Here is a 27,450-nt window from a genome sequence, read left to right as displayed (position 1 = left end):
GCTATAAATCCTGTCTACTACAGGGAACTAAAAGTCACCCTGAAGTACTGGCCTTATTTTTCACAAGACGGGAAATGGAGATAAACAAAAACATAAAAAAGTAATAAGGATTTTCTTATTAAAGGCACAGGGATCAAAACACTGTGACAGACCATGCCTGGGGGCAATCTGGTAGGCACTGGTGTGGTTTGTTGATACAATTTCATATTTTCCATTTGATTAAAAAATTGTTTCCCTCGTTTCATTTTTAATTAATTTTTAAAGTTTATGTGTATTTGTGTTTTGCCTTGCATGTGTATGTGTCTATATTCATATATATACACACATATATATACATGTGTGCGTGTGTGAGTGCGCGTGCGCAATGCTGATGTTACTCCCACAGCACACAGCAGGGGGTCCTGGACTGGTGAGGTGGTCCTTCTGCATCTCTACTTTAACACCATCTAGTGGCACAGGGATGCCACACCTGCTGTGAGGAAGGATGGTACCCTGCAGAGTGCTGCCAGCTATCACTGAGCACCACACTGTGGGGCCAGTGAGTGTCTCTCCTGTCATCCGGAGGACGGTGTTCACACCAGTTACAGAAACACACCGCGTGCTATAAGCTTGCTAACTGTGCTTCCCCTAGCATCTACCCACATAGACCTGGGAGTTGCTGCCTAGTCCTGTGAGCCTGCCTTCCCGTGAGCCTGCCTAGTCCTGTGAGCCTGCCTTCCTGTGAGCCTGCCTAGTCCTGTGAGCCTGCCTAGTCCTGTGAGCCTGCCTAGTCCTGTGAGCCTGCCTTCCTGTGTGCCTGCCTAGTCCTGTGAGCCTGCCTAGTCCTGTGAGCCTGCCTAGTCCTGTGAGCCTATCTTCCTGTGAGCCTGCCTAGTCCTGTGAGCCTGTCTTATTCTGTGTGCCTGCCTTGTTGGGGTAGATGTTTAGACTTCTCCACCAACCAGACAGCAGGCAGTTGAGTGGTAAGTGCTGTCACGCCAAATGGTGTGTCTGGCTTGCTCCGTCTCACAACCAAAGTGCACTCAGTGTACACCATTCTGGTGCAGATCCAAGGCCACCCACAGGTCCACCATGAACACCCATCACCTGCCTGTCTCGTGTTAGCAGCTTAATGACAGATAAATAACCTCAAGTAGGTACCATGTAATGGCACTCACTGACATTGCACATGGGACTTCTGCAGAAAACAAAGACGCAGAAACAAGGCCGAAGGCCTGAGGGTGAGAGGTCAAGGCAAAAGCATTGAAATCTTTCTGAAGAACTGCTGTGGCCATTTTAGGCTTCTTTTAATTTCTGAGATTTTATTTTATGCATATGAATGTCTGTTCGCATATGTATCTGTGCACCACAGTGTTACAGATGGTTGTGAGCCACCATAAGGGTGCTGGGAATTGAACCCAGTCTTCCGCAAGAACAACCAACACTCTTAGCCATCTCTCCAGACCCTGTGGCCGTTTATAACTGACAGACTATAAAGTAGGATTTGGTACACAGAAATCGCTGTGATTTCTCAGCCCAACATGAAGGAGAGGGTAGAGTGGCCACTGCATCTGCTGCGATAGTTTATAAATGCTAGTGAATAGCTAATCTCTTTAATCCGAGTCAGAGCTCCCCAGAGGTACGTCCGCACACCTGACGCACACAGCATGCACAGAATACCTGAATGCACCTTCCCGGGCTGCAGGTCTCCCACTCACCTGGCTGTTGGGATCTCCCAGTAAGTTACATATATGTGGCACAATCTTGCTTAGTGTTAGAGTCTGGGCCCCAGAGCTGAAATGAAAGGCAAGAGTGAGAAGAAAGGTCAGAAAGAGGCCGACACCCACACCTGCCCTTCTCCACCCCCAGCATTAGCCCCTCACACTCCAGAGCATTCCAGAGACATTTGCTGGGCGCAGGCCCCTCCACAGCCTGGCCCCGAAGACTACAACAGGGTCTGCGCCTTGCCGTCCCTCTTGCCTCAGACCCTCGCTCTGCTGTCAGGTCACACTTCCTGTTCCGCCAAACTCCGAGGACCCAAGCAAACTCTTCAGGGTCATCTCGGAGAGGCTTTCAGACATTCTGTTGATGTTGCTGCTGACAAGATGGCCGCAGTCATCTGCCTATACACGGCTCTACTGGGGGACTCCAGGGTCCTGAAGGCCACACCATCCTACGTGAAATCCTACACTGGTCAGGGAGAGGGACCGTGCGACTTCCCAGTCCATTTCTTTACAGCTACCTGTAGATCTAATTTCTTCAGAATAAACGATAGTGGTGGTGGCTTTTATTCTGTTTTGTTTTTACAGCTTTAGCCAAGGGGCTGGAAATGTAATTCAGATTACATTTGGCGTTTCTAGCACCTAGAGCCAAATGAATAGGACACATGTTGGCCTGTGCCAATGATCCCAGCTCTTGAGGAGTGGAGGCAGGAGGGTCAGAAGTTCAAGACATACTCAGTTACAAAGTAAGTCCCACACCAGAGGACTACATGAGACCCTATCTGAAAAAAAAAAGCTGGGGGCTGGGGATTTAGCTCAGTGGTAGAGCACTTGCCGAGCAAGTGCAAGGCCCAGGTTCGATCCTCAGCTTCAAAAATCAAAAAAAAAAAAAAAAACAAAACAAACAAACAAACAAAAAAAGCTGGCCTGGCGGTGGCGGTGGCGGTGGCGGTGGCGGTGGTTCACACCTGTAATCCCAGCACTTGGGAGGCAGAGGCAGGTGGATCTCTGTGAGTTACAGAGTGAGTTCTAGGACAGCCAGAGCTCTAGCTGTTACATAGAGAAACCATGTCTCAAAAAAGGAAAATAAACAACAAACAAAGCAGAGTCTGCAGGTCCCCGACTTACGCATTGAGTGTTGCAATAAGGCAGAGGCAGATGCCCTCTCTCGTGCGGAAGTTCTTGTGTTTGAAGCCTCCGAGCATTCTGTCCCACACGTACTGCAGGTGACAAGGAGCAGGTCAGAGGGTAAGAATTCTGCAGCCCTTCGCAGAACCAAACTGGCCCCATTCCCACCAGCCCCCAGGGTCCTCTCTCAATCACACTCAAGTAGGACAGGGAACTACTTTATCAAACACGTGCAGTTACGGTGTGAAAGCAGGTGCACTTATGTAACACCACTGGATTCCCCTCCATACTCCTGAGGAGGTGTAACTACCCCATTTTATGACTGAGAACAGGCCAGGCCAGGTGACAGCAGGCACACACACTGCTTTCTGTCTGGAACAGCTCTCCTCACTGAGGCTCACCCAATACTCGTTTTACCTCCCCTGGGAAACCGCTGCTGCAGCCCTGCTGCATCCCCCAACAATGATCAGTGGGACCCTGGGAGACAGGGCTGGGTCCATCCATTCTAGCAAGCCTCTAGGTGTCATATAGGAACCAGGCCCCAGCCAGGCCTACTGGCTCCTCAGATACCACCAGCTGTCCCTTTCTGGAGTAAGGGAGAGCCAGTCCCATAAATGAGCTAAAGGGTGAACAGATTAATCAAACACTCAATACCCATGTCCAGCCCACTAATGTATTCAAATGATACATTTTCTAGTTGTATATTTAAATCTCTCATATGAGGAGGGACTGTGGGCCATTAGACTGTTTATCGCTGTCCTGGCTGCTTTTATGTTAAATTGACACAAGCTAGAGTCATCAGAGAGGAAGGAGCCTCAGTTGAGGAAATGCCTCCATGAGATCCAGCTACAAGGCATTTTCTTACTTAGTTATTGATGGGGGCAGATCCAGTCCATTGTGGGTGGGACCATCCCTGGACTAGTGGTCCCAGCCTCTATAAGAAAGCAGACTGAGCAAGCTGTGAGAAGCAAGCCAGTAAGCAGCACCCCTCCATGACCTGTGCATCAGCTCCTGCCCTCCAGGATCCTGCCTGCTTGAGTTCCTGCCCTGACTTCCTTCAATGATGAACAATACTGTGGAAGTGTAAACAGAATAAACCCTTTCCTCCCCAACTTGATTTTTGGTCATGGTGTTTTGCTAAAGCAACAGAAAACCTAACTAAGACAATCTCTAACCCATTTCTCAGCTTAAGAGAAATAAGCCCAGGGAGTTGCATCAACACTGCCCGTGCACACAGGCATGCTTCTCTTGTCCTACCTGGGGGTTAGCAGCTTGATCCATGATCTTGAGCAGCAGGGTCTGGTCTTGCTCCCTCACGGAGTCCTTAGCATCTCCCAGTCTGTCTATTAGACTTGGCAACACTGGAAACCAAAATGGAAAGGATTAAATGGAAACAGATCTAGGGATCTGAGCTCAGGCACTGCTCACCTGCAGGAAGCTGGCCTAATTAAGGAGTTCCAGAAGCCTATTCCAAAGCCACCCATCCTTGATTAGACCTCCACTCTCCTTGCTGAAGTGCATCCCACAACCACAGACATTGGCAGAACCCCGTAATTTGGCGGACTGTCTCTACCCACCCCGCTTCCCTCCAGCCAGTCCCCGCATATCTGGAACCCGATGAAATATTAAAATTGAGGCCCTGGCAGGCAAGGCGACCCAAAAGAAACCTAAAGGAAGGAAAGAGCTGGGTAAGTACTGCATGCCTAAAATCTTAGCACTCGGGCCACAGAGGAAGGAGGAGCAGGTCATAAGGTCATCCTTTGCTGTGTGGAAGGTTCAAGGCCAGCCAAGGCTATATGGCACCGAGTGTGGAAGGAAAGAGGGAGGGAGGGAGGGAAAGAGAAAGGGAGAAGGGAGAGAAAGAAGGAACTTAATTGTTAATTGTTGATAGGAGAGGGAGACATTTTCATCAGTGGTCACACTGCAGATAGGGCCCATTACCCTAAAACAACCCTTCACCTACGCTTGTCTAAGCAATCCTAATCAAACTCAGTGGTCATGGGAGAAAAAACAAACAAACAAACAAAAAACATGAAAGCAGAAGAGGGACTGGGTAGGAAAGGAAAGACATCAGCAGGAAGGGGGGTTGGGGAACAGAAGGTAACGAGCGGCAAGAGTGGGGACATGACCAAAATATATTATTTAATGTATTTTGTAAAATGTAATGCTATATAATTGACATGTGCTAACAAAAACATTAAATGGGACTAGAGAGATGGCTCAGTGGTTAGGAGCACTGGATGCTCTTCCAGAGGACCCGGGTTCAATTCCCAGCACCCACATGGCAGCGTGTAACTGTAATGCCAGTTCCAGATGATCTGACACCCTCACACAGATGCACATGCAGGCAAAACACCAATGCACATAAAATAAAAGTTTTTAAAGTTTCAAACAAACGAACAAACAAAAAACATTAAACAGGCCCTGTCTGGGGGCAAAGGGGACCAACATGCTTTACTGACACTGGGTTCATTTTACTTATAGCACACATAAGGCACACGCCACATCTATACACTGCAGCATGGGCGCCAGCCCAGCCCACCCATTCCTATCCCAAGTCTGTTAGGCCTCCCCTCTTACGAGAATCCCCCTATATTGAGCTAACGTAGGAGGGAAATGGAAAATGGTTCAAACACCAAATTCCTAGCAGTAAGCTTTTACATGGTCCCACCATCTTCCTCGGTGAGCACACTGACCCAAAGCTACAGAAAAGGAAAAGACAAACATGGATGATGAACGCCGCTGGGAAACTCCAGCTAACATTGGGCTCAGTGGTTAGAGTCCTCGACTGGCAAAACAGAAAGAAGAAAGGAAAGAGGAATAGAGAGATTCTCTACAGAAACAGTAGTATAAACAGAACTGCTCAGTGTTTACATTGCCACCATGAATCACCTTGATTTAGTGGCCTTTAAAGTGTGGGAAAAGCCAACTGGCTCCTTTTTTTTTTTTTTTTTTTGGTAGGACTTTTCAAAGAAAACTGCCTCTCAGAGGAGGGGCTAGGAACAACATGTACTGGCTGGCATCACATCTGATGGTTAATCTTGCATAAAGTCCTCAACTGTGCGAAGATCACAGCAGGAATATTCCAGGATTAGAGGGAAAGTGATAGTCTAGAGGCAGTGAGGCCGTGATGTGGAGTGAGTCCGGAGTGGGAGGGGAGGCTGGGAGTCTGCTGTTCACGGCTTACCGGTGCCGATTTGCGCCTTGAACCGGTCCTGCAGCCTTGTCACCAGAGCAGATAGGATGTCCATGCCCAGGAGAACCACCTGCAACGGGAAACAGGCACGGCGTCAGCAGTGCAGAGGCAGCGCCGGCATATTTGGTCCCCGCGGTCCCAGAGCCCGGGGCGCCTAATGACTGGGAAGCCTGGGCTGGCTGGCCAGGAAAGGATGCTAGCTAGCACGGAAAAACCGGTTACAGAAACTGGCCGAGGTGAAAACTCCTTTGAAATAGAAGCAGCCCAACCCACAGGAGCCCATCACGGCCCCGCCCCGCCCCAGAGTTGCGCATGCAAATTAACCGGGTCGCAGCACGAAGCCTCCCTCCGGCCCCGCCCAGAGAGGCGCGTATGCAAATTTTCAGACGTGTGGCGCGCGGCCTTCTGGGTAAAGCCAAGCAGGCGTCTGAAAGCCCCTCGGGAGTTTCAGGAAAGCAGAGAGGGTATTCTGCGTCGGAAGCCGCACTTGCAGAAAATACTGGTCACGGCGCAGGCTGGGTCAGGCCCCCCGCGGCGATCACCGCAACCCAACCCGGGCCTGGAGTTTCCTGGCTGTTGGGCGCGCGTGGTTGCTAGCAACCATCCTTTTCTTGGGGTTGCGCTACTGTCCAATGAACGCGTAGTGAGGGCAGTACTGCTAACGCCTGACAACACACCTGCATCGGTTAGAGCTCTGCTTTACCTTGGTGCAATTTTTGGAAACCACAAAACCTCTTTAAACTAGTCTGAGCGTCCAAAGTCAATTCAAGCGCCACAAGCTTTCAAGCCTTTCCGCATTCGCTTCCCACCTCGCCCGGTAGAGGGCAGCCGTGAATATTGCAAGACCATCTCCCAAACTTGAACCAGCCCATAATAGCTCCGGAGAGACTAATGTGTAGCTCATCTTAGCCTCAAACTCCCGGCTCCCTGACTACTGGAAGTAAGAGCGTGAACCCCCGCCCCAAATTTTTTGTTCAAATACTGGTTTTATTTTTGAACCAGGGCATTCCACCTTATCCGGGTGACCAAGGTCCACATGAACAATGCTAAGTCATGCTGGTGATGTAAACTTAATGTAATGTAATAACACTCCACCTCTGTGACAAGCCTCTCCAAAGCTTATAAGCTATGAGTAATCCCAAGAAAAACATGAAGGAAAGAAACTCAAAACACCTGACCAGTACGATCAAAACGAAGGATATCCGAGAAATTGCCAGAGGTAAGAAACAGCAAAGGAGAGAAACTACATATAATAGGTATCCTGGATAGAATTCCCGAGAGGAATGGGGGACTTTTCCTGGGGAAAAGCTAAGAGATCTGATTTGACCAAGGTAAGCCGATAGCCTTGTAGCAAATGATCCCCTTGGCCATCATCTCCCGGGAAAGGGAACCCAGACAGTAATAATAACTTTTTATGGCCTTTTGATTTGCCTGGGAAGAGGAAAATAGCATGCCAAAGATGGTTTTTTGAAAGAACCAAACAACGAACGGACCAAGTTAAGAGCCAATGAATGGGCTCTATTTAAAATTAAAATGCCCTGTACGGAGCAAGAGAAATTAAACAGGAAGGAGTCAGGGAATAAATACAGCACACGGGGGCGATGGGTTAGAGCACTCCAAAGCACAGGTGCACAGCAGAGGAGCAGACAGACGCTCAGACACAGCCAAGGCAGAGACTACAGGAAAGAGGGAGAGAGGGAAGGGGAAGGAAGAAATGAGGCATAAAGAAATAAGAACTGTGCGCTGGTGGAGTGTCAGTGTGGGAAATGTCTGCAGAAAATCAAATATAATGTAACTGTATGCTCCAGCAATTCTACTTCTGGACATAAAGGCACAGGAGGAAAGTGTGGTCAGGGTCAACATCTTTCTACAAGTACACATGGTCTTATCCATAGAACACAGTCCTATCATGAGTCAGCACACTCGTCTCCTACCCTCCTTATCCACAACTGTGCTTTCTGCAACACATAATAAACTCCTGAAATAAACAATTTATACAATTTAAACTGTGTGCCATTCTGAGCAGCACAATAAAATCTCAGTCCCACTGAGAATGAGAATCATCCTGTGGTATCCAGGATCCAATGATGCCCTCCATGAGTCACTTGGCAGTCCTGGCTGGTCTGCCGGGATTTGAGTGTGCTAAGTACTTAGAAATGTTCCTGAAGCACAAGAGTGAGCGGCACTGAGAATTTGGATATGCCAAAGAGAAAAGTATTGGGAATACAGGGGCGTAGTTTACACACTATGATTACATGGCTCCACACCAGGCTGCCCTTCAGTGAGGACCTCACTGACAGCCTGGTGAACATATGGAGAGATACAAATTCACAGAACCCCCTCCCAGTGGACACCAGAGCTGACTACAGAAGAGAAGGAACAAAGGCAGGTACCACTAGTTCCCAGGCAGATTGAGTGACACCGAACAGAAATTCACCCATGGCCAGGAAGGACCCAGGCATTTGGGGCACTCTTTCTTGACACAGTTTTAGCTCCAAAGAGCAGTGGGGACAGTGCTATTTTTACATAAACACCCTTGGGTCACTCCAGGATCTGGAGGAAATAAAGAGAATGCTTCCTGTAACACACCAGACACAGCTGCAGCAAACAGCTCCATGATCCTGGGATAGAAGAAAAATCCAAACCAGAGAAACACCAACTTCACAGGACTAGACTGATGAACTGGACCACACTTGACTCTCGAAGGCACTTTGGAAGAAGCAAAGCAGGACAAACCCATGTAGAGATTATCCAGGGTTGTGATGTCTACAAACACTCAAGTCTTCTGACTGTCAAGGCCATTTTCAGAGCAGCTCCACCACATCATACACTGACCTGGTGCTCTCGGGCTTGCTCACCTCTCCCCAGCTAGCTTACGACCTTGGACAAGTCACAACACCTCCCGGCCAACACTACATTGACCTCCAAAGTCGCCTGACTCTCTGTTGCCCTGATAATGCCAGGTCCTGAAAAAGCACACAGGCTCCTAAAACCCAGACTCACTGGGGACAGGGAACACCAGACTCAGCCATCGACTGCCAACTGTCCCATCTCCATGTTTCAAAAGCACCACTTAACAGTACCTCCACTCTACAGAGCACACAGGAGGGCTAGCAAGCTTTATCAAGATGTCTGATACACAGTGGGTACCCATAAGGACCCCGCCTCTTCATCAGGAAAACATGAGCTAGGGCCGGGTTGGTAAAGTGCTTGCAATCAAGTGTGAGGACCCAGTGTCCATCCCCAGAACCCAGAGAAGCGTCAGATGTGGTGGCATGTGCCTGTAATTCTCATGCTGGGGAGGCAGAGACAGGAGGATCCCCAGGTCTTGCTGACCATGTGGTATTATCAGTGAGACATCATCTCCAGACATAAAATCAAACAAGGCATGACAGCACATGCCTTTAATCCCAGCAGAGGCAGGCAGATCTACTGAGTTTGAGGACAGCTTGGTCTACATAGTGAATTCCAGAATGGCCAAAACTACATAGAAAGACACTGCCTCGAAAATAAATAAACAAGTAAATTTATTAAACAATAATAATAAAAATAAAAGTGGAGAATGATTGATGAAGACATCTGACCTCTGGCTTCCACATGCATTCAAACACACAGACACATACATACACACAAAACACACACACACACACACACACACACACACACACACACACACGTCAGATAAAGTAAAGAAGAAACAAAGTCATGAAACTCAAAGAAAAGGCAAGCCTGCCTAAAAGCACACCAACAATGAGGACTGGTAACACTGGCAGTCACCCCGGGACACATCAGGCATGCCCACACATACAGTTTTCACTGAGAGTGAGTGCTATGGAAATCTCCCCAGCCAACAGGTCTTCAGTCCAGTCTCAGTGGCCCGGAATCCTACTGCAGCTAGCTTTCATGATTACTGGCCAGCTCCTCCAAACACTTACAAACAAGTGGACACACATGTCCACATGCGTGCTGCTCTCTCTTAGGACATACGTGTCCACACATGTGCTGCTTTCTCTTAGGATCACATGTCCACGCGTGTGCTGCTACCTCTTAGTGTCATTAGGATATCTGCAGGCATAAAGACACTTCTATGGTAACATTGTCACAGCGTTGTCCTTGAGAATCGGCACATGCTGCTGTATCTACACATTGTTTAGCTGTTGCTTCCATTGTTCAGCAGCAACCTGGTATTAACTAAAGAGAAATTAATTAGCACTCTACACTGTGCTCACTTCCAATTCCAAGATTAAGAGCACAATGCAAACCCAAAAGGGGAAAAAAATGTAAGTTTGGAAGCGTCGGCGGCAGTCAACAATAGGACTAGTCTCGAAGAGCCGTCCTAAGAGCAGTCAGTCACCTAGGGAATTCCTGGACATTCATGGTCACACTAACACACTGGGCTGGCTCTTAATTAAATCCTTGTCTGGAATACCATCCGAAGAAATTACGGGACTTGTTATAAGCTAGTGGCCAGTTGCTGCCCCTACACAGAGATGTAAGTATTAAAAAGGGACTTAGGACACTGCACTTTTCACAGGAGGCAACACTGGCCTCAAAAGGCTAGCTAGGGGTCAGGTGAACTCATAGTGCTGGGCAGAGTTAGGGAGCTGTGTTTGGAAATCAGGCCTGCCCAGTACAACCGATCAATAATAGGAAGTATTCTGGGACGACCTAGTCCAATACGATAATCATGGCCACATGTAGGGGCCTTTGCTCATGCGCACCCACTGGCTGGAGTTTGCGGGCACAGACTTGCAATCCCAGTGATGGGGAGACAGAGACAGGCAGATGACTAGAGCTTCCTGGCCGGCCAGCCTGGCCTCACTGGCGAGATCCGGGTCCCAGTGAGAGACCGTGTCGCAAAAAACCGGGGGAGAGAAGGAACAAGGTAGACAAGGTGGCCAGCTTGTGAGGCTGTTATCCGGCTGCCATATGCATATGTGCACACACATACATACTCACATACATACATGCACACATATACACACAGAAATGTAAAAGCGCACAAATGAGAACCAGAAGTTTTCATTCCGTAAACGTTACTTAGGGTAACTTTCACACCACTCTGGCTATCCCGAAGCATGGCTGGCTACAGACTTAAAGGAGCAAGGAGAAAGGAGGCAAGCTGTGGAAGAGGCACAGGGCAGGCTCTTAAGAGCTAGTCACCCGTCAACATGCGGGAAAGAGGCTGCAGTTAAAACTCTGGTGATCTAGTCTAGGGAGCTACAGCACTAATGAGATCAAACAGAACTTGGTATCCCACACGATGAAACGCCGTGTTTAACGACAAGAGAAACCAGGGACACACACCTCACTCAGATGCACTTAGAAAATATGAGGCTCGGTTAAAACACAAGAGGCCAAGGATAAATCTGCTCACAAGAAACTTCCAGAAACGGAAAGAGACAACCGGGTTCCGAGGGCTGCGGTTCAGAATGGGGAATGACCACGAACAGGAAAGGGGATCTTATGGGGATGGAGAACGCCGGAAAACGGGTTGTGATGATAGCTCCGCAGCTCTGGAGAGGACAACTGAACGGTACATGTGGGCAACTTTTCGGTAGCTCAATAAAACTTTTTTTTTAGGCGAAAGCTATTATTAGGCTTAAAGGAATCCTCCAACCTTTCTGGCGATGAGACCGTGGAAGGACTCCGGCTGCTGAAGAAGGCAGCAGGTGAAAGGGGTCGGGAAGAGGAGTTACGGGTGAAGGGCAACACCTCTGTATAGACCAAGTCCCAAGAGGCAGAACAGAGCTTAGAGCTCATGGTACCCACATACGCACGCACGCACACACACACACACACACACACACACGCTTCCAGCCTCCCACAGTGAACGGCTCTCTTGGTAGTAAACAATTTCCCAAAATTCTGCAAAATGTATTCAGGTGACTTGCAAATTGATTCTTTCTCCAAACAGAACACTAGCTCCATGAACATAGAATTTTTAAAAAAGACTTATTTATTTATTATATATACAGTGTTTTGCCTGCAGGCCAGAAGAGGGCATAATAGATGGTTGTGAGCCACCACGTGGTTGCTGGGAATTGAACTCAGGTTGTCAGGAAAAGAAGCCAGTGTTCTGGCTCTGAGCCATCTCTCCAGCCCGAACATAGAAACTTTTACCTAGCTACTCACTGTCTAGAACCTTATCCGCTGAATAGATTCCCTGTTGTTCCCTTGGAAAAACATCTTTCTCACCGGGCGGTGGTGGCGCACGCCTTTAATCCCAGCACTCGGGAGGCAGAGGCAGGTGGATCTCTGTGAGTTCAAAGCCAGCCTGGTCTCCAAAGCGAGTTCCAGGACAGGCGCAAAGCTACACAGAGATTCAAAGTCAAGATAAACATGAATACTTCCTGACATACATTGTCCTGTCCATGTTTCATTCATTCAAATACAATTACATCACTCTCCCCACCCACCCTGTTCTCCCTCGAGCTCCTCCCGCGGCCCCTCTCTCCACGGTTATCAGAATTATGCACGATGAGGAAGTGGCACGTCACGGAGGTCAAAGGGCAGTCTGTGGACTCAGTTCTCTCCTTCTTTTCACGGGGTTGCAGAGGAGGACCTTAGAGCCCCAGGCTCCAGCACCCCAACTTTACCGTGTCAGCGTCTCTCCCTCGGCCTCCGCACTTCTTTTTGTAGGAACAAAGAATGAGGAGGTGGGCTCCCGTGGGAGAAAGCCTGCACTGCGTCCACATCCCACATTCTTTTTGTTTGGTTCGGTTTTTCGAGACAGGGTTTCTCTGTGTAGCTTTGCAGGCTGTTCCTGGAACTCGCTTTGCAGACCAGGCTGGCCTCGAACTCACAGAGATCTGCCTGGCTCTGCCTCCCGAGTGCTGGGATTACAGGCGTGCGCCACCACCGCTAATGTAGTAATTAATTACATCCTAATCTAGTTCTGCCATCGGATGACACCAGGCACGCCACTTCTGCCTCCCTGACTACAGAACTCCAAGCGGCTGGAGCTCTCCTGTTCGTCCTAATCTGAAGTCTCCGCTGAAATGGCAATGGCGGCCTCAGACTTCCACCTATGGCCTCCTCAGAGTTCATCACAGACCTAAGATGTAAGTTCTACTCATGTCTTAGGGTGGTTGACAGTTTAAATCTGAAGCCTCTAACACATCTGATCATATATCCTTATTAGAATTCCTCATGTGTACTCATGAAACATACAATCCACTGCTATGCAAATATTCAATTATAGAACATACGCAAGATAGAGATCTAAAAAATGAGATTAAAAAATACATTCAGCCTAGTTTCTAATCCAGTGACCCCACTGATCTAGCTGGTAAAGGTCCCATCAAGTGGATGGCACTGTCACACCATCTTATAGAAAGTCAAGGAAATTCTCCAGGAATCCCAAGAAGAGCCTCACTCTGACCAGGAAGAAGGGGAAAGTTGTGGTGACACACCCCTGAGGCTCTCAGAGGTTAAACTATGAAACATCTCAGAGATAGATAAATCTTCCCGGGGCTATGTTCATACTGTTTCATAACAATGGTGGTCAGGGCTGGGGAGATGGCTCAATGGATAAGATGCTTGTTGTGGACGCATGAGGACCAGAGTTCAGATCCCTAGAACCCATGTAAAGCTGGGCACAGTATTATGTGATATTAATCCCAGCATTCCTACAGCAAGACAGGAGGCAGAGAAGGGAGAATCCCAGAATCTGAGGAGCCAACCAATCTAGAGCTCTCAGGTAAGACAAGACAGACACCCAAAGCGTTAAGACCTGGGCTTTAAACTGAAGCTTGCAATCTGGCATGTGCACTCTAAATTTTTTAAATGAAAATATCAGTCCACTGAACTGCAGGCATCAGCAACCTAGTCTCACTGCAGGCAGCATTCAAAAGCTGCACCTTATCTAAACTGGAAGATTTTAGAGCCAGCTCACTGGAGTGGAGGTGGGCTGGGTCTCTCTCGTGAGATATGCAACCCACAGGGGCCAAGACACGGGAGCAGACTGCTCAATCTTTAGAAATCCAGATGACAAAACTCAGAGATGCCCACAGCCACTGGGAAGGACATGGAAAAACTGGATTGCATGTATATTCTAGTGGGACTGTGACAGGACGCAGTCTCGTTATTTGTCAGTATTAACCATCAGAGAAACTGCCCGAACCATCCCACTCCTAAAGAGAACAGAAAAGCTTTGTCTACACAGCACACAAATGTTCAGAACACAGCTAATCCCAACAGTCAGTAGAATCCATCAAGCCACACGCATAACAACTGAATAACAAAATATGCCACATCTCTAGGAGTATTTGGGAATAGCGAAATTAAATATGCTGAATTCATACCACAACATGAATAAAACAACTTGAAACCAGTACCCGCCAGAGAAATGAACTGACACAAAAGGACACATGTTGTATTGTATATATAGCGCTCATGAAATATCTAAGATAGTGACAGAAAAGTGCTCGGGGATGGAAAGGTGCCTAACGGTTGCCTCTGCCAGGTACTGAGCTGGGGCATGGTCGTTGATGACTCTGGAGTTCTTTCCTCAGAAAATGAAGGTTTTCATTAGATAATGGTGGCCCAGTAGATGGTTCAGCAGGTAAAGACACTGGCAGGCAAGCCTGATGAGCTGAGTTCAATACCGTGGGACTGACTCTCATGGTAGAAAGAAAGAATGGAGTCCTGCAAGTTGTCCTCTGACCTCCACATGCATGCTGTGGCATGTGCGCGCACACACACACACACACACACACACACACACACACACACTAGTAATTTTTAATTAGACAATGTTGGTTCTAGAACTGTGAATATGCCAAACAATGAATGAGCTTCGTGTTACGTAAGAGTGAATTTTCTAACAGTGAATTACGTTTCAGGGAGGCAGTTAGAATCATCATCATCACCACCATCATGATGATTTACTAACCTCGGAGTCTGGAATGGATTCAAGAGAAGAGAAGAGAGTTATCAACAAAAACACTGCAGCAAGTCACTAAAGCCAGCAGATGATTAGCAGTGCTCTATCAAGTGGCTTTTATTACAGTCTTAACAAATGTACTCTGCCCATGTAAGATGCTCGGTTAAATATATACAGCAATCTTTTAATCATTTTAAAGGAAGGGGTTCATTAAGATATAACAGAACAAGCACTAGAGAGCCGGCTCAGCCAGTACAGGTGCCTGCTGCCGCGCTGGCAGCCTGAGTTCCCTCCCTAGGACCCACAGCGTGGAAGGAGAAAATGTGATTTCCACAAAAAATGTGATTTCCACAAGCCATGCATGTGTGTATGTATGCACAAGCAAAATAAATAAAATAAAAATGTAATTAAATACATATCTAACACATGTGTATGTCTAACAGAACAAATAATAGCATCTTACTATCAAAAATGTGGCACATCTACTGAAAGAAACACTATAGACTGACATATTTAACATGGAATTAAGCCTGTGTTACAAAGTTAAAAATGTACAACACTAGAGATAGTATGATTCAGTTACAAAAACAAACCTTCAATGCATGGGTTGTGTGCAGTGTGTCCAACTCGGAGAAACCCACTTTTCCTCTTGGATATCATGTGACTGTACTATGAAATTTTTACAAGCACATATAAAGTTGAGATTTAAGACAAGGATAAGGAGAAAGTAATTGAGAGAGAAATCCAATGTCTTACTCTAAGTCTGTCATATACCCACCCCCACACTCATGTGCATACACCACATACCACAGACACATGCATACACCACATACCACAGACACATGCACACACCACATACCACAGACACATGCACACACAAATTTTCCAAAATTAAGGAACGATCATAATGAAACTCGTAACATCTGAAAAGACTTGGTCTGTGCTGCTATGAATGTGTGGAGGCCAGAGGACAATCTCGGGCATTGTTCCACAGGGGCTGTGGTGGTTTGGAAAGGAATGGTTCCCACAGGCTCACAGATTTGAATACTTAGTCACCAGGGAGTGGCACTATCAGGAGGTGTGGCCTTGTTGGAGGAAGAGTATCACTGGGGGTGGGTTTTAAGGTTTCAAATGCTCAAGCCAGGCCCTGTATCTCTCTCTTCCTGCTGCCTACTGATCCAGATGTAGAACTCTCAGCTCCTTCTCATGTCTGTCTGCATGCCACCGTGGCCCACATGATGACAATGGACTAAACCTCTGAACTGCAAGCCAGCCCCAATCACATACTTTCCTTTATGAGAGTTGCTGTGGCCACGGTGTCTCTTCACATCATTAAAACACTAAGACAGGCGCTGTCCACCTTTCCCTGAAGACAAAGGAATCTCACTGGCCTAAAGTTGATCAAGTAGGTTAGGCTAGCTGGCCAATGAGTCACAACCATCCACCTGTCTCCTGGTCCCCAGCACTGAGACTACAAGTGTGTGCCACCACACCAGATGTTTTATGTGGGTCTGGGGGACCAAGCTGGATCCTCATGCTTGCCCAAATGAGGTATCTCCTAAGCCCTTAACATTTTAAACCTGAAACACATAAATTCAGCTCCCCTAGGGGCTGCTGTCAGGGTGGAAAGAAGGACTGTCTGGTTTTCTCCACAGGGTGAAGAGGGCATCCTCATCTGAGAGGGCCCTCAGCTCCAAGGTCATATCCACCAGAACAGGGCGGACCCCTGTACTAGCAGGCATTCTAAAAACAACTAACTGATAATCATTAAATCAGGTGAGAGCCATGTGCAGATTATGACATTCTCTCTACTTTGAGTATATTTCAATTTTTTTCCAATACAAATTAAAGAAAAACAATAGCTGGGCGAGGGTGGCGCACGCCTTTAATCCCAGCACTCGGGAGGCAGAGCCAGGTGGATCTCTGTGAGCTTGAGGCCAGCTTGGGCTACCAAGTGAGTTCTAGGAAAGGCGCAAAGCTACACAGAGAAACCCTGTGGGGGGAGTGGGGGGGGGGAAAATAAAGGTGTGCTCTGTCTTTGACCTCTAGAACCTACCTTCCTTTCAGGAATCAGGATTAAGATACAGGACCATCAGTCTGGAAGGGAAGGAGACTCACTGACTGTATACCTCTACCCACTTCTTCCCTTCCTCTACTGATCTCATACAAACACTGCCAGAGGAAAACTGGGGGGCAACAGGACTGGAAGGCACGTCCCAGGGCTGAGAAAAGAAGAAGTGAATTTATAATTTCTGGTTGGTTGATAGTTAATAATGAACTGACAGTGTCACACCTCTCACGACAGACTCTTGAACAACTGAGACTACAAACTCCTATACCATGCCCAGAGCTAAGCACAGTGTAAAGGACGCCACTCGGCCCGGTTCTATGACATGGTGTAAAGGGAAACAAACAAAAACAACAATGAGATCCAGGCACATGCTCACTCTCCCTCCCGTGAAAGACCATCAGTCTCCCAACCAAGCCATCTTCGAAGGCCTGCAGGTCTCTGGGTCACAAGAGCCACAAGTCAGTGGCTTTCATTGGGAAACCGACAACTTGCAAGAAGCAGGGCTAAGTAAACGTCAGACCTGGGTTCTACTTTCCGGTCTATTTCAGGACGAAAACGTTTGCTCTTGAACTGAACATCCACAGTGAAAGACCCAGACATCAGGTCCGCCTAAGAGGAGGGCCCCTGCCTGCCCTTTAAGCCCTTACAGGAAAGGAACCTGGCAGGCAGGAGGCTCATGGCTGCCTATGCTCACCAGTTCATGTGATCAATAAATGTTGGCTGAATAGGTATGAGTTCTTCCCGGGGGAAAGGGAGCTATTTTGAAATTAAGTGCATAGCACACAGCCTAGGAGGTCTGATCCTTCTCCCATTCATTCCAGCTCCCACACCTTTTCCTACATTCTACTTGTCAGGAATCTACACATACATACATACATACATACATACATACATACATACATACATACATACAATCATTCAGCAAGAACGAGACTAGACACAGCTGCTCCAATACAGATGGAGTCTTGACTGCATTAAAAACCGGAAGAAGTTGGGTGTGGTGGCGCACACTTTAATCACAGCACTGGGGAGGCAGAGGCAAGTGGACCTCTGTGAGTTTGAGGCCAGCCTGGTCTACAGAGCGAGTTCCAGGACAGCTAGGGCTACACAAAGGAACCCTGTCTCAGAATAAAAAACAAACATAAGGTAAGAAGAGGAGGAGGAGGAGGGGAATTACCAACATCCCTAGTGGAACATCCTCCTGAACAATTCAGATCAACATAATGTGGAAATTTTTCCACACAAGCTGAGCTATCCCAAACTCTTCTATTATTTATGGGGGAATCAAACTAAGCAAAGAAATACAGTAGGCAGATTTCGCTCACTGCGCTTTTCCCTGGGGGTCTGCTCCATTCAAGGGTTGGTTTCTAAGTCTTCTCTTTCCATGCCAGTGTCGGTGTGGGTTCAGAAAATCCTCCCTTTTGTTTGCTTTTGTGCTTACACATTTGGAAAGGAAGTCACCTGTCTCTCTAGGCCTCAGCTCCTTTATGTCTCAACCAAGTTGCTCTAGATTAATTTCACATCTCTTCTACCTGTGAAATGTTACAATACACAGGCATGGCTGTTTTTTAAGTTTACTACATTTATACCTTTATTGCACAAGCAGGTGCACAAGCAGGTGTGGAGGTCAGAGGAGAGCTTGGGAGGAGTTGGTTCTCTCCTTCCATCATGTGGGTGCTGGGGGTTGAACTCAGGCTATCAGACTTAGCAGCAAGCACCTTAGCTCCTGAGCCATCAAGCCAGCCCTGAGCTAACTTTCTAAGTCCCCAGTGTAGTCTCAACTGAGACCAAACTAAACTCCCGAGAGCACTGGCCCTTCCCTTTGGCTCCCCTCCCCCACGACTCCCTACCCCCACCCTGCAGTGCCGCCTCCTCTCAGCTAACCAACCAATCCCTTCCAGGTCCAATTATAAGTGGCTCTTCTCTGCAGGAGGCTCCCCCATCAGGGCTGGGCTTCCCTTCTCTGACCTGCAACCATCACACCCCAAGGTCACATATGCATGCGTTCTCGGGTGGCCTGTCTAGTCCAGCCAGCCTCTCTTCTACCGTCTCCTACTCTTGTCTGGCCATGATTTCAACGGTAAGAAAGAAGTATTAACAAGTGGGGCCACCTTTAGGAAAAAGAAGCAGAGAAAGGGGGAGCGATGGAAAGCTGAGTTCACTGGCAGGTGGGACGGCTCAGCAAGCAAAGGGGCTGCTGCTGTTAAGCTTGAGAACCTGAGTTCAATACCCAGGACCCACGTGGTGGACGGAGAAGAGAACTGGTTCCCAAAGGCTTGCCTCTCACTTCCAATCATGCCCTTTGTCACCACACACACACACACACACACACACACACACACACACACACAATTAAATGCTTAAAAGTTCATAACTATTTTAAATGAAATAACAGTGCAGCCTAAGCAAGGATGAAAAGCGAACTCCAGGGAACACTCAACATTTATCCACTCTGCATAGACACGTGGTTTTAGAAAACGGAGTGTATTCTGCCTGAAACCCTGTCACTTACCACCCCCCGCCCCCACGACCCCACCCACCCCACACCCACCCCACCCCACTCACCCCACACCCCCCGCCGCCCAGGACTGGCGACCAGTCTCCTATTACGATTGCCTGCTGGCTTGATTTCCTAACTGCTGCCCCCTAACTTAGAACCATGGAAGGGTTACTGAAGGTAAGGTCTTAGGGCCAGGCAAGAACAACCTTCTGACATCACAAGATAATGTTATCAGCTACAAAACTTCAGAAACATAACCACACACACACACACACACACACACACACACACACACACACACACACACATGCTCACAAAGATCCCAATGCTTTAAGCAAGTTCACGACTTTGTGCTGGGCCCTGCTCACGGCTGTCCTCGGCAAACACACAGCCTGTGGGCCACAGCTTTGAGAGGCAGAAGGGCTTTGGACATTCCTGTTTTAGCGACAGCTTTCTCAGCTGCTCCCACATCTGAGGAGGGCTCCAAAGTCCAGCTCTTGCCATGACGCTGTAACCAGAGGTGCAAAGTTGAAGAAGTCTAGAAGACATTTTTCCTCAGCCTTTTCCTGACCGCCGCTCGAGTGACAGAAGCACCTTAGGTCACCTTGCAAACACCCAGGAGGACTGGAGGAGGCAGGGAGGTCCCGAGTAGCCTGTCAGCCAGTGACTTCTCTTCCCACCCCTCACCCCACTCCACCCCCGCACACAGCCCCAGAAGTGAGGGGAGACGCAAGTCAGACTCTGACACCCCAGGTCCTAAAATACCCTTCAGCAGGCCACCATGGGACAAGGAGGACAGGCACACTCTGATAAGCAAGAGAACGTGGAGAGACGAGAGGCTGCAAAGCACAAGTACAGAAACTGTACAATGGGCTGGTAAGAAGGCTCAGGGTAAAGGTCCTTGCTGCTAAGCCTGACGACCCGAGTTCAAACCCAGGAACCCACACAGTGGAGAGAGCTGACTCATGCCAGCTATCTTCTGACCTAAAGGTGGAGAAGGCAGAAGAGGAAGTCTGTGGTCAGGAAGAAGTCAGGTGGGCAACTCTAGACTTGGGGTTCATCTATGATGAGGATTCATGAGGTTGCCTCCCATCACAAAGAATTTATCATCCACATGGGGAGTTCTGAAGATCAAAAGAGAGCTCTGCCGCCATACCAGGACAAGAAGTATTAATAAAGACTTCCATGGGTAGCCGGGCAGTGGTGGTGCACGCCTTTAATCCTAGGCAGATCTCTGTGAGTTCTAGGCCAGCCTGGTCTACTGAGTGAGATCCAGGACAGTCACCAAAACTACACAGAGAAACCTTGTCTCAAAAACCAAAAAAACAAAAAAAACAAAAAAAAGACTTCCCTGGGCAAAGTGAGCACACAGTCTCACTGGGCATGAGTCTCTGGGGCTGAACTTGTCTTCCGCTGCTCCAGTCTCCATGATAAAGGGAGGATGAGCAGCTGCTGTGACCACGTCCTTCGGTCCTTGCAACCTGCCTGCTATGCCCACCAGGGCTGCCTGCCCTGCTCCTCCAGGAGGCAGTCACCGCCCTCCGCCCTCCGCGGCAGCTGCATTCCCCTGGAAACCCAAACGAACCTGCCTCTAAACGAGCTTTGAAATAAGCCGCTCCGCATCACAGCAGGCCAAAGCTCTGCCTGAAGCTACTCTGCCGCTGAACTTGCTGTGACCTTCCATGGCCACCCTCCCTTGGCAGAGAAAGGCTGTCATGGCAGTGAGAATTGCCGTGACAGCTGACACGCCACGCTGTGAGCCCAGGGCTTTTTTCACCAGGATGCTCCATACACTCTGGCCATTCCTGGCACGGTAACTCAAACAAAGATCACCGGGCATGACGGTATCTGCCGCCCAGTCTAGATGCCAATGCGACACTGAGAGGCAGAGTACACTGTAAGGACCAAGAAGCCACACCTTCCTCCAAGTCCTTTCCTGGTCTGGGTCAGTTTGTCTGTCCAAAGTCACCCTCAGGGAAGGCACTAAACAAACATTTGGAACCTGTTCTTTTCTGAGGAGAAAATGCTCACAAGCACTAGGAGGCTGTCTCAAAGAAGGCTGGAAACAAGGGAGGAACAGGGCTGGCTCTGGCCTCTGACCCAGGCTCCCCTCTGAGATTGACAGCTGTGAATCCTATTAATGGATCTCCAGTGCCTGTCTTACATTTCACCGCTTTAATCCAAGCTCCCAGAAACTTTTGACAAGACCAGCCAATAAACCACAGGACAGGGGCTGGGGAGTGGAGACTGTAGTGTGCAAGGGAGAGACAGGAGGAAGTGAGTGCAGGATTGCTAGCGGGCGCAGGTGCTTCTTGGTCCATTATGAAGTCACATGACTGGTGTAGGCCATGAATGCTCACTTTCTAACTGGGCACTGCTTCATGAACAATGCAATTACTTCAGACTGTGAGCTTTCTGCTGCTCTGTGCAGTCATCCTGCTCCATCCAGGAGAACACCTCAGGACACCTACTCAAGTCCCTGAGAGAAAATGTTACCATAGCCTGGCCCAAACTCCATAGGCTGAAGCAGACAAGGTGCCTCAAATTCCAAACCAGTTTGGGCCACACAGCATTCCCAGGCCATCTTGGGTGACAGTATGAGACCTTGTCTCAGAAGAACAAAAACACAGCCAGTGGGTTGAGACCCCTGCCATCAGGCCTGACAACCCGAGTTTGATCCCCAAGAGCCATGTAGAAGAAGGAAAGAACCATCTCCCACAAGTTGGCCTCCAGCTTTCACATGCGTGCTGGCCCATGGCGTGGACCCAGGCTTGCACACACACATACACACAAATACAATAAAAAATAATTGCATTGATTTAGTTAGGTTTGTTTATTTTTCATGCATTGACTGCTTTGCCTGCATGTACTTTGGTGCCCCCCCCCCCATGCAGTCTTAGAGACTGTGGAGGTCAGAAGAGGGCATCTGATTGCCTGGAACTAGAGTTCTGGGCCACCGTGTGGGTGCTGGCAATGGAACCTGGGTCCTCTGCAAGAGCAACAAGTACTCTTCACCACTAAGGCAACTCTCCAGCCTCCAGGAAAAATAGTTTTAAAAGAAACGAAAAACAAAATCCAATAGTATCGGCATGTGACCTAGTCATGGGTTCCCATATACTTTAATTACGGTCTTATTTATAAGACCTGCTACAATGTGCACGTTGTGTAAAGTTGTACAGGTTAAGGAAGTGTGACAAAGAAACAAGTCTGTACATATTTGTACAAATGTAGTTTTCCATCCTGGGCTGTGTCTGAAGACCCGGGACCTAAAGGTAGGGCAGGCTGAGTGTGCTTTGGTTTAAAAAGACTAGCGCTTGGAAGACAGCTCAGTCAGTCCAGTGCTCACCACAAAGACGTGAAGATCTGAGTTCGGCTGCTCACTACATATAAAAAAAAAAAAACAAGCATGGGGCCGAAGACGTGGCTCAGGGGCTAAGAGCACTTGTTGCACATGCAGAGAACACAGGTTCGGTTCCCAGCTCCCACATACTGGTTCACAACCATGCTAAGCTTCAGTTCCAGGGAATCCAACACCATGTTCCGACCTCTGTGAGCATCAGGCATGTACATAGTACACATACATACACTCAGGCAAAACATATACAATTAAATAAAAGCTGGGTGGTGGTGGCACACAACTCTGATCCCACCACTCAGGAGGCAGAGGTAGGCAAATCTCTGAATTCAAGGTCAGCCTGGTGTATTCAGAGTTCCAGGACAGCCAGGGCTATACACAGAAACCCTGTCTTGAAAAAACAAAACAAACAAACAAAACAAACAAACAAACAAAACCACTAAAGTGGCCCTCTGGCCTACACACACACACACACACACACACACACACACACACACACACACACTAAAAACAAACAAATGCCACCAGTTTATAAAACGCAAGCGCATAGTAGAAATGGTCGTGGCCCCCCGTAAAGCTGTTATAGATAGAACTATGACAGAGAACTAAGGATACCTCACTTACTGACCTGACACTTCAGACGTCTACAGTTAAGGAGTCTTTGGTCAAGCAAATCCAAAGCCACCAAGCCAAGGCAAGAGAGAGAGGGCTTACTGAGCACAAGCTGTGTTTTAAGTCACTTTTAAATGCTGGTGGCCATTTTGGCAATGATAACCATATTTTACTCACTCAAGTGTTTTCTGGAACATTGAATACCACGCTGGATACCGAATAGTTCCTTCACTGTCCAGAGGACAACTTGAAACCCCCTAGGAACTGCTAAATGCATCCGAGGACCCCTCGCAGCCTGAACCCCAGCTTCCTGCACTTCTGAGTGGGAAACCTGTCCTTCCAATCCAGCACCACCTACCTTTCTAGGAAGCAACGTTCAGAGAGAATTTTGGGTTCTAATCCCAAACAGTCCAGTTTCATGTGTCAACTCTCCCGCTCATGCATTAAAGGAGAATAAAATAGCAACTAGCCAGACAGCTGACTGTGAACTAAAGTAATTTGCAGGAAATCGCAGCCCAGCCTGGCATCTAAGAACCATTGGATGAGCATTTCGCTGTTTTTGTTACGCCAGCTTCCTCCATTCATGGAAAGTATCTGAGCACTACGCTGAGGAAGCACCCTAACTCAGTACTCATCCTACCCTGAGCGAAACAAAAGCCCCATGTTCTCCCCCTCCAGGAACAGGGAAGGAAGGACAGTACCCCAGTACTTCACTGCCTGTGACCATGACCTTCCCAGCCCACTCCAGCTGCCACAGCTTTGCTCAGGCCACTGAGCACTTTCTCCTGCCAAAATCTTGCCTACCTTTAAGGTCCAGCTCCAGATCCATCAATTCCAGAAGGTTCCAGACTCAGACACTCTGTTCCTGCCACACATTAACTATCTAGCTGTAATATTTAACACAGAGAGATGTGTGTAAGTCGTATCTGTTCTGAAGACAAGAAATAGTTTCTTTTTTCCTTCCTAAACCATCTAGATGCCTTTTCTCAAAAAGCAAACTTTTAAGGTGGGTGAATACATCTCTGCTTAACCACCACTTTCTATATCTAGCTGAGATCTCAAGAGGAATCCAGGTGGAAGCAGGAAGGAGGAGTATTAGGAAGGAACAGGAAGAACTTTGGAGCCCTACAAGCCAGGGCTTGGACGTGTACCTTGGCCAGAAAGCTCTGTCCCTTTCTCTGTGCGACCACTCCTGTCCTTCCAGAAGGCGTTTGGACAGCTTGTCAAGTCTGGGCAGAGCGGTGAGGTCCTGAGTCTTGCACACTTTTACACTCATAAAACACAAAGGGAAGTTACGGCCTGGTGGACTTCCAGGGTTCCATCTATTGAATGCAGCTTGGAAAAATTTTCTGACTAATAAAAATCTGGTTCAAGTCAAGAGGGTAAAGTCTCAGCACAGAACAGGATTTAATTGAATGCTCAGAGAATTTGTGCTGGTGTGCAGTCTCTCTCTCTCTCTCTCTCTCTCTCTCTCTCTCTCTCTCTCTCTCTCTCACACACACACACACACACACACACACACACACACACACACACACTGGACCCAGCAGAGGGCAAGTGGCTCATACAGCTCATTAGCAACAGCTCCTCCCAGTTCAGAGCATCAGTCCTTAGCTGAGAGGTCAAGAAAGCCAAGCTCCTTCCCCCTGGGTCCCTGGAGACAATCAGGACCAGGGCAGCTAAGAAGGGTGACAGGTGGCCTTCAAGACCCACCATACTCTGGAACAGTCCTCTCAAATTTCCTTAGAAAACTCAAAATAGCTTTGATTTCAGATAAGGAGCAGTCTGAGTTCTAAACAAAATAACAAAGCATTATTTAATAGTCATAACACAACTTTATCAAAGATTCTTCTGCACTAAACAAGTAACAAGCTCCCAGCTGACCAGCTGGCCTGCTGCTTCATCTCAATGATCCTCACTGAGAATCTCTTTCTAGGTGATTCTACACTGTCAGGTTGACAATCAAACTAAATACCACATTTGCAATAATTAACTATCAATTTATCTTCAATTGCTAACAATGCTTAGGACGGTGTTGCTCTGGTTAGTTTTTTGTCAATTTGACATATGGTGGGGTCATTCAAGAAGGAGAAATCTCAACTCAGAAAATGCCCCCATCAGAGCGGCCTGTAGGCAAGCCTATAGGGTATTTTCTTGGTTAAATGATGTAGGAGGCCCTGGGTGGACAGTCCTGGGGTGTATAAGAAAGCAAATGAGCAAGCCAGGAAAAAGCATTCCTCCATGGCTTCTGCTTCAGCGGCTGCCTGAGTTCCTGCCTTGGCCTGTCTCAATGGACTGTGACTTGGGATATTCAAATTAAATAAACCCTCTCCTCCCAAGTTACTTTTGGTCAAGGTCTTTATCACAGGAATGCAAAGCAAACTAGTACAGGCGTCAAGGTAGTTATCAGCCAACCAGTACCCATCTTCCAGATTTGTTAGCTAGGATGATGCTCACGGTCAGACCCTCATCCAAGTTCATCATCAAGAAAGATGAAAAGTCAGCCAAGCACCATTTCTACCAACCCCTGTTACAGCAGGCCTGTTCACACCACTGCACCATTTCAAGGCACATTCAAAGGCAGGGTTTTTAACTTAGAAGGGCATTCTGGTCTGGGGTAAGGGCTGTTGTTATTTTCTTTCTTTTGTTTGTTTTTTGAGACAGGGTTTCTCTTTGCAGTCCTGGATGTCCAGAAACTCACTCTGTAGACCAGGCTGACCTTGAACTCATAGAGATTCGCCTGCCCCTGCCTCCCGAGTACTGGGACTAAAGGTGTGTGCCATCATCCCCTTGCTTTGTTTTTGTTTTTCTAGAACAAAGCAAATTAAAGAAAGAAAGAGAGGGGTTGGGGATTTAGCTCAGTGGTAAAGTGCTTGCCTAGCAAGCGCAAGGCCTGGGGTTCGATCCTCAGCTCCAAAAAAAAAAAAAGAAAGAGAGAGAGAGAAATAACCACCTCAAATAAAAGCAAGCAAGAGACATTTTAATATCCAGTCAAATATAACCAAATTTAATAAGCAGTTACAGAAACACTGGGTCCTTCTAGGCAAGAAAGACATTCAGAAACCCAAGGACAAACAAAAAGGACGTCTTCATCTGCCAAGTCAGGGACAATATAGTTGAAACAAATATGCAAAGGGCCATAATGTAAGACAAGCATGGTCTGCCAACGTGCACTGTGGCTAAGGGGACGAAGCACAGCTACTAAGTCGGTTCCTTCCACCAGGCAGCAGCCTAGACTTCTCAGGAGCCAGAGCACACAAGCTACACCGTTAGCCACAAGAAGGGGTTCGAGAGAGCTAAGGAGAGGCAGTCCACACAGCCAATGAACCACTGCTGGGAAAGGTATCTATCTACTCAGCCTGTCCAGCACGGAAGGAATGCAGCGGCATGGAGCAAGGAGTGGCATGTGTGGGAGAACCCCTGAGAGGGCTCTGAGTCCGCATGCGCGGGTGTTTGGGCTTCGGGCTCTAGACAGCAGAGCACTCGAGGCCCCTGCAAATCCAGGGGAATGCATAGTCAAGTGTAGCAGAGAGCTCACTTGGCTGGAGAGGACTAGCTGGAAAACTCTTTAACAAGCCAGGCAAGAAGACCGGCATCTGAGCACTGTTTCAGAGACAGGCTGGACAAAAAGGCAGAGGCTTGAAGGGCGGACTCTCACCTTCTTTCTGTCTTCTGTTATCTGCAAATAGGGATAGACTCCTAAAGCCAGTGAGAAATACAGATTCTTTAGGAAAAAGAGCATATTACTAACTTGGTGGTGTACATTGGGGGAAAGAACATGTGCGACATAAGAAATTAACCCTAGAATTTTACTGAGTGGTCAGCCATGCCCCAGGCTGAACGTGATCAAAGGAGGTCTGGAAGCGCTGTAGCTCCAAACCTCTTTCACTTCACCCACCATCTCCTTCCTACCCATTAGAAAATGAAAAGGGCCAGGGACGGCAAGATGGCTCAGCAGACAATGGAACTTGTTTCCAAGCCTGATGACCCACGTAATGGAA

General features: G+C 48.0%; 1 protein-coding gene and 1 non-coding gene across 43 annotated transcripts in view; one reads left to right on the top strand and one right to left on the bottom strand.

Moving 5' to 3' along the window:
- The window catches only part of Clasp1 (cytoplasmic linker associated protein 1), a 226,928-nt gene that overhangs the window by 146,404 nt on the left and 53,074 nt on the right, over nucleotides 1-27,450 (bottom strand). For all 42 annotated transcript variants that reach the window (XM_036202616.1, XM_036202603.1, XM_036202617.1 and 39 more), the window contains exons 3-6: nucleotides 6,016-6,094; nucleotides 4,086-4,189; nucleotides 2,829-2,920; nucleotides 1,698-1,773 (exon numbers count right to left, since the gene is read on the bottom strand). In XM_036202616.1, coding sequence (XP_036058509.1) covers nucleotides 1,698-1,773; nucleotides 2,829-2,920; nucleotides 4,086-4,189; nucleotides 6,016-6,094 — 351 coding nt within the window. The remainder of the gene's footprint in view (nucleotides 1-1,697; nucleotides 1,774-2,828; nucleotides 2,921-4,085; nucleotides 4,190-6,015; nucleotides 6,095-27,450) is intronic.
- Nucleotides 6,624-6,748, top strand: LOC118593577. The gene has a single exon (XR_004946254.1). It is a non-coding gene; the product is annotated as a U4atac minor spliceosomal RNA (small nuclear RNA).

This window comes from Onychomys torridus, chromosome 11 (genome assembly GCF_903995425.1).
Source record: "Onychomys torridus chromosome 11, mOncTor1.1, whole genome shotgun sequence".
Taxonomy (NCBI): domain Eukaryota; kingdom Metazoa; phylum Chordata; class Mammalia; order Rodentia; family Cricetidae; genus Onychomys; species Onychomys torridus.
Note: the sequence above shows the minus strand (reverse complement) of the source record. Positions and strands in the feature narration are given on the sequence as shown.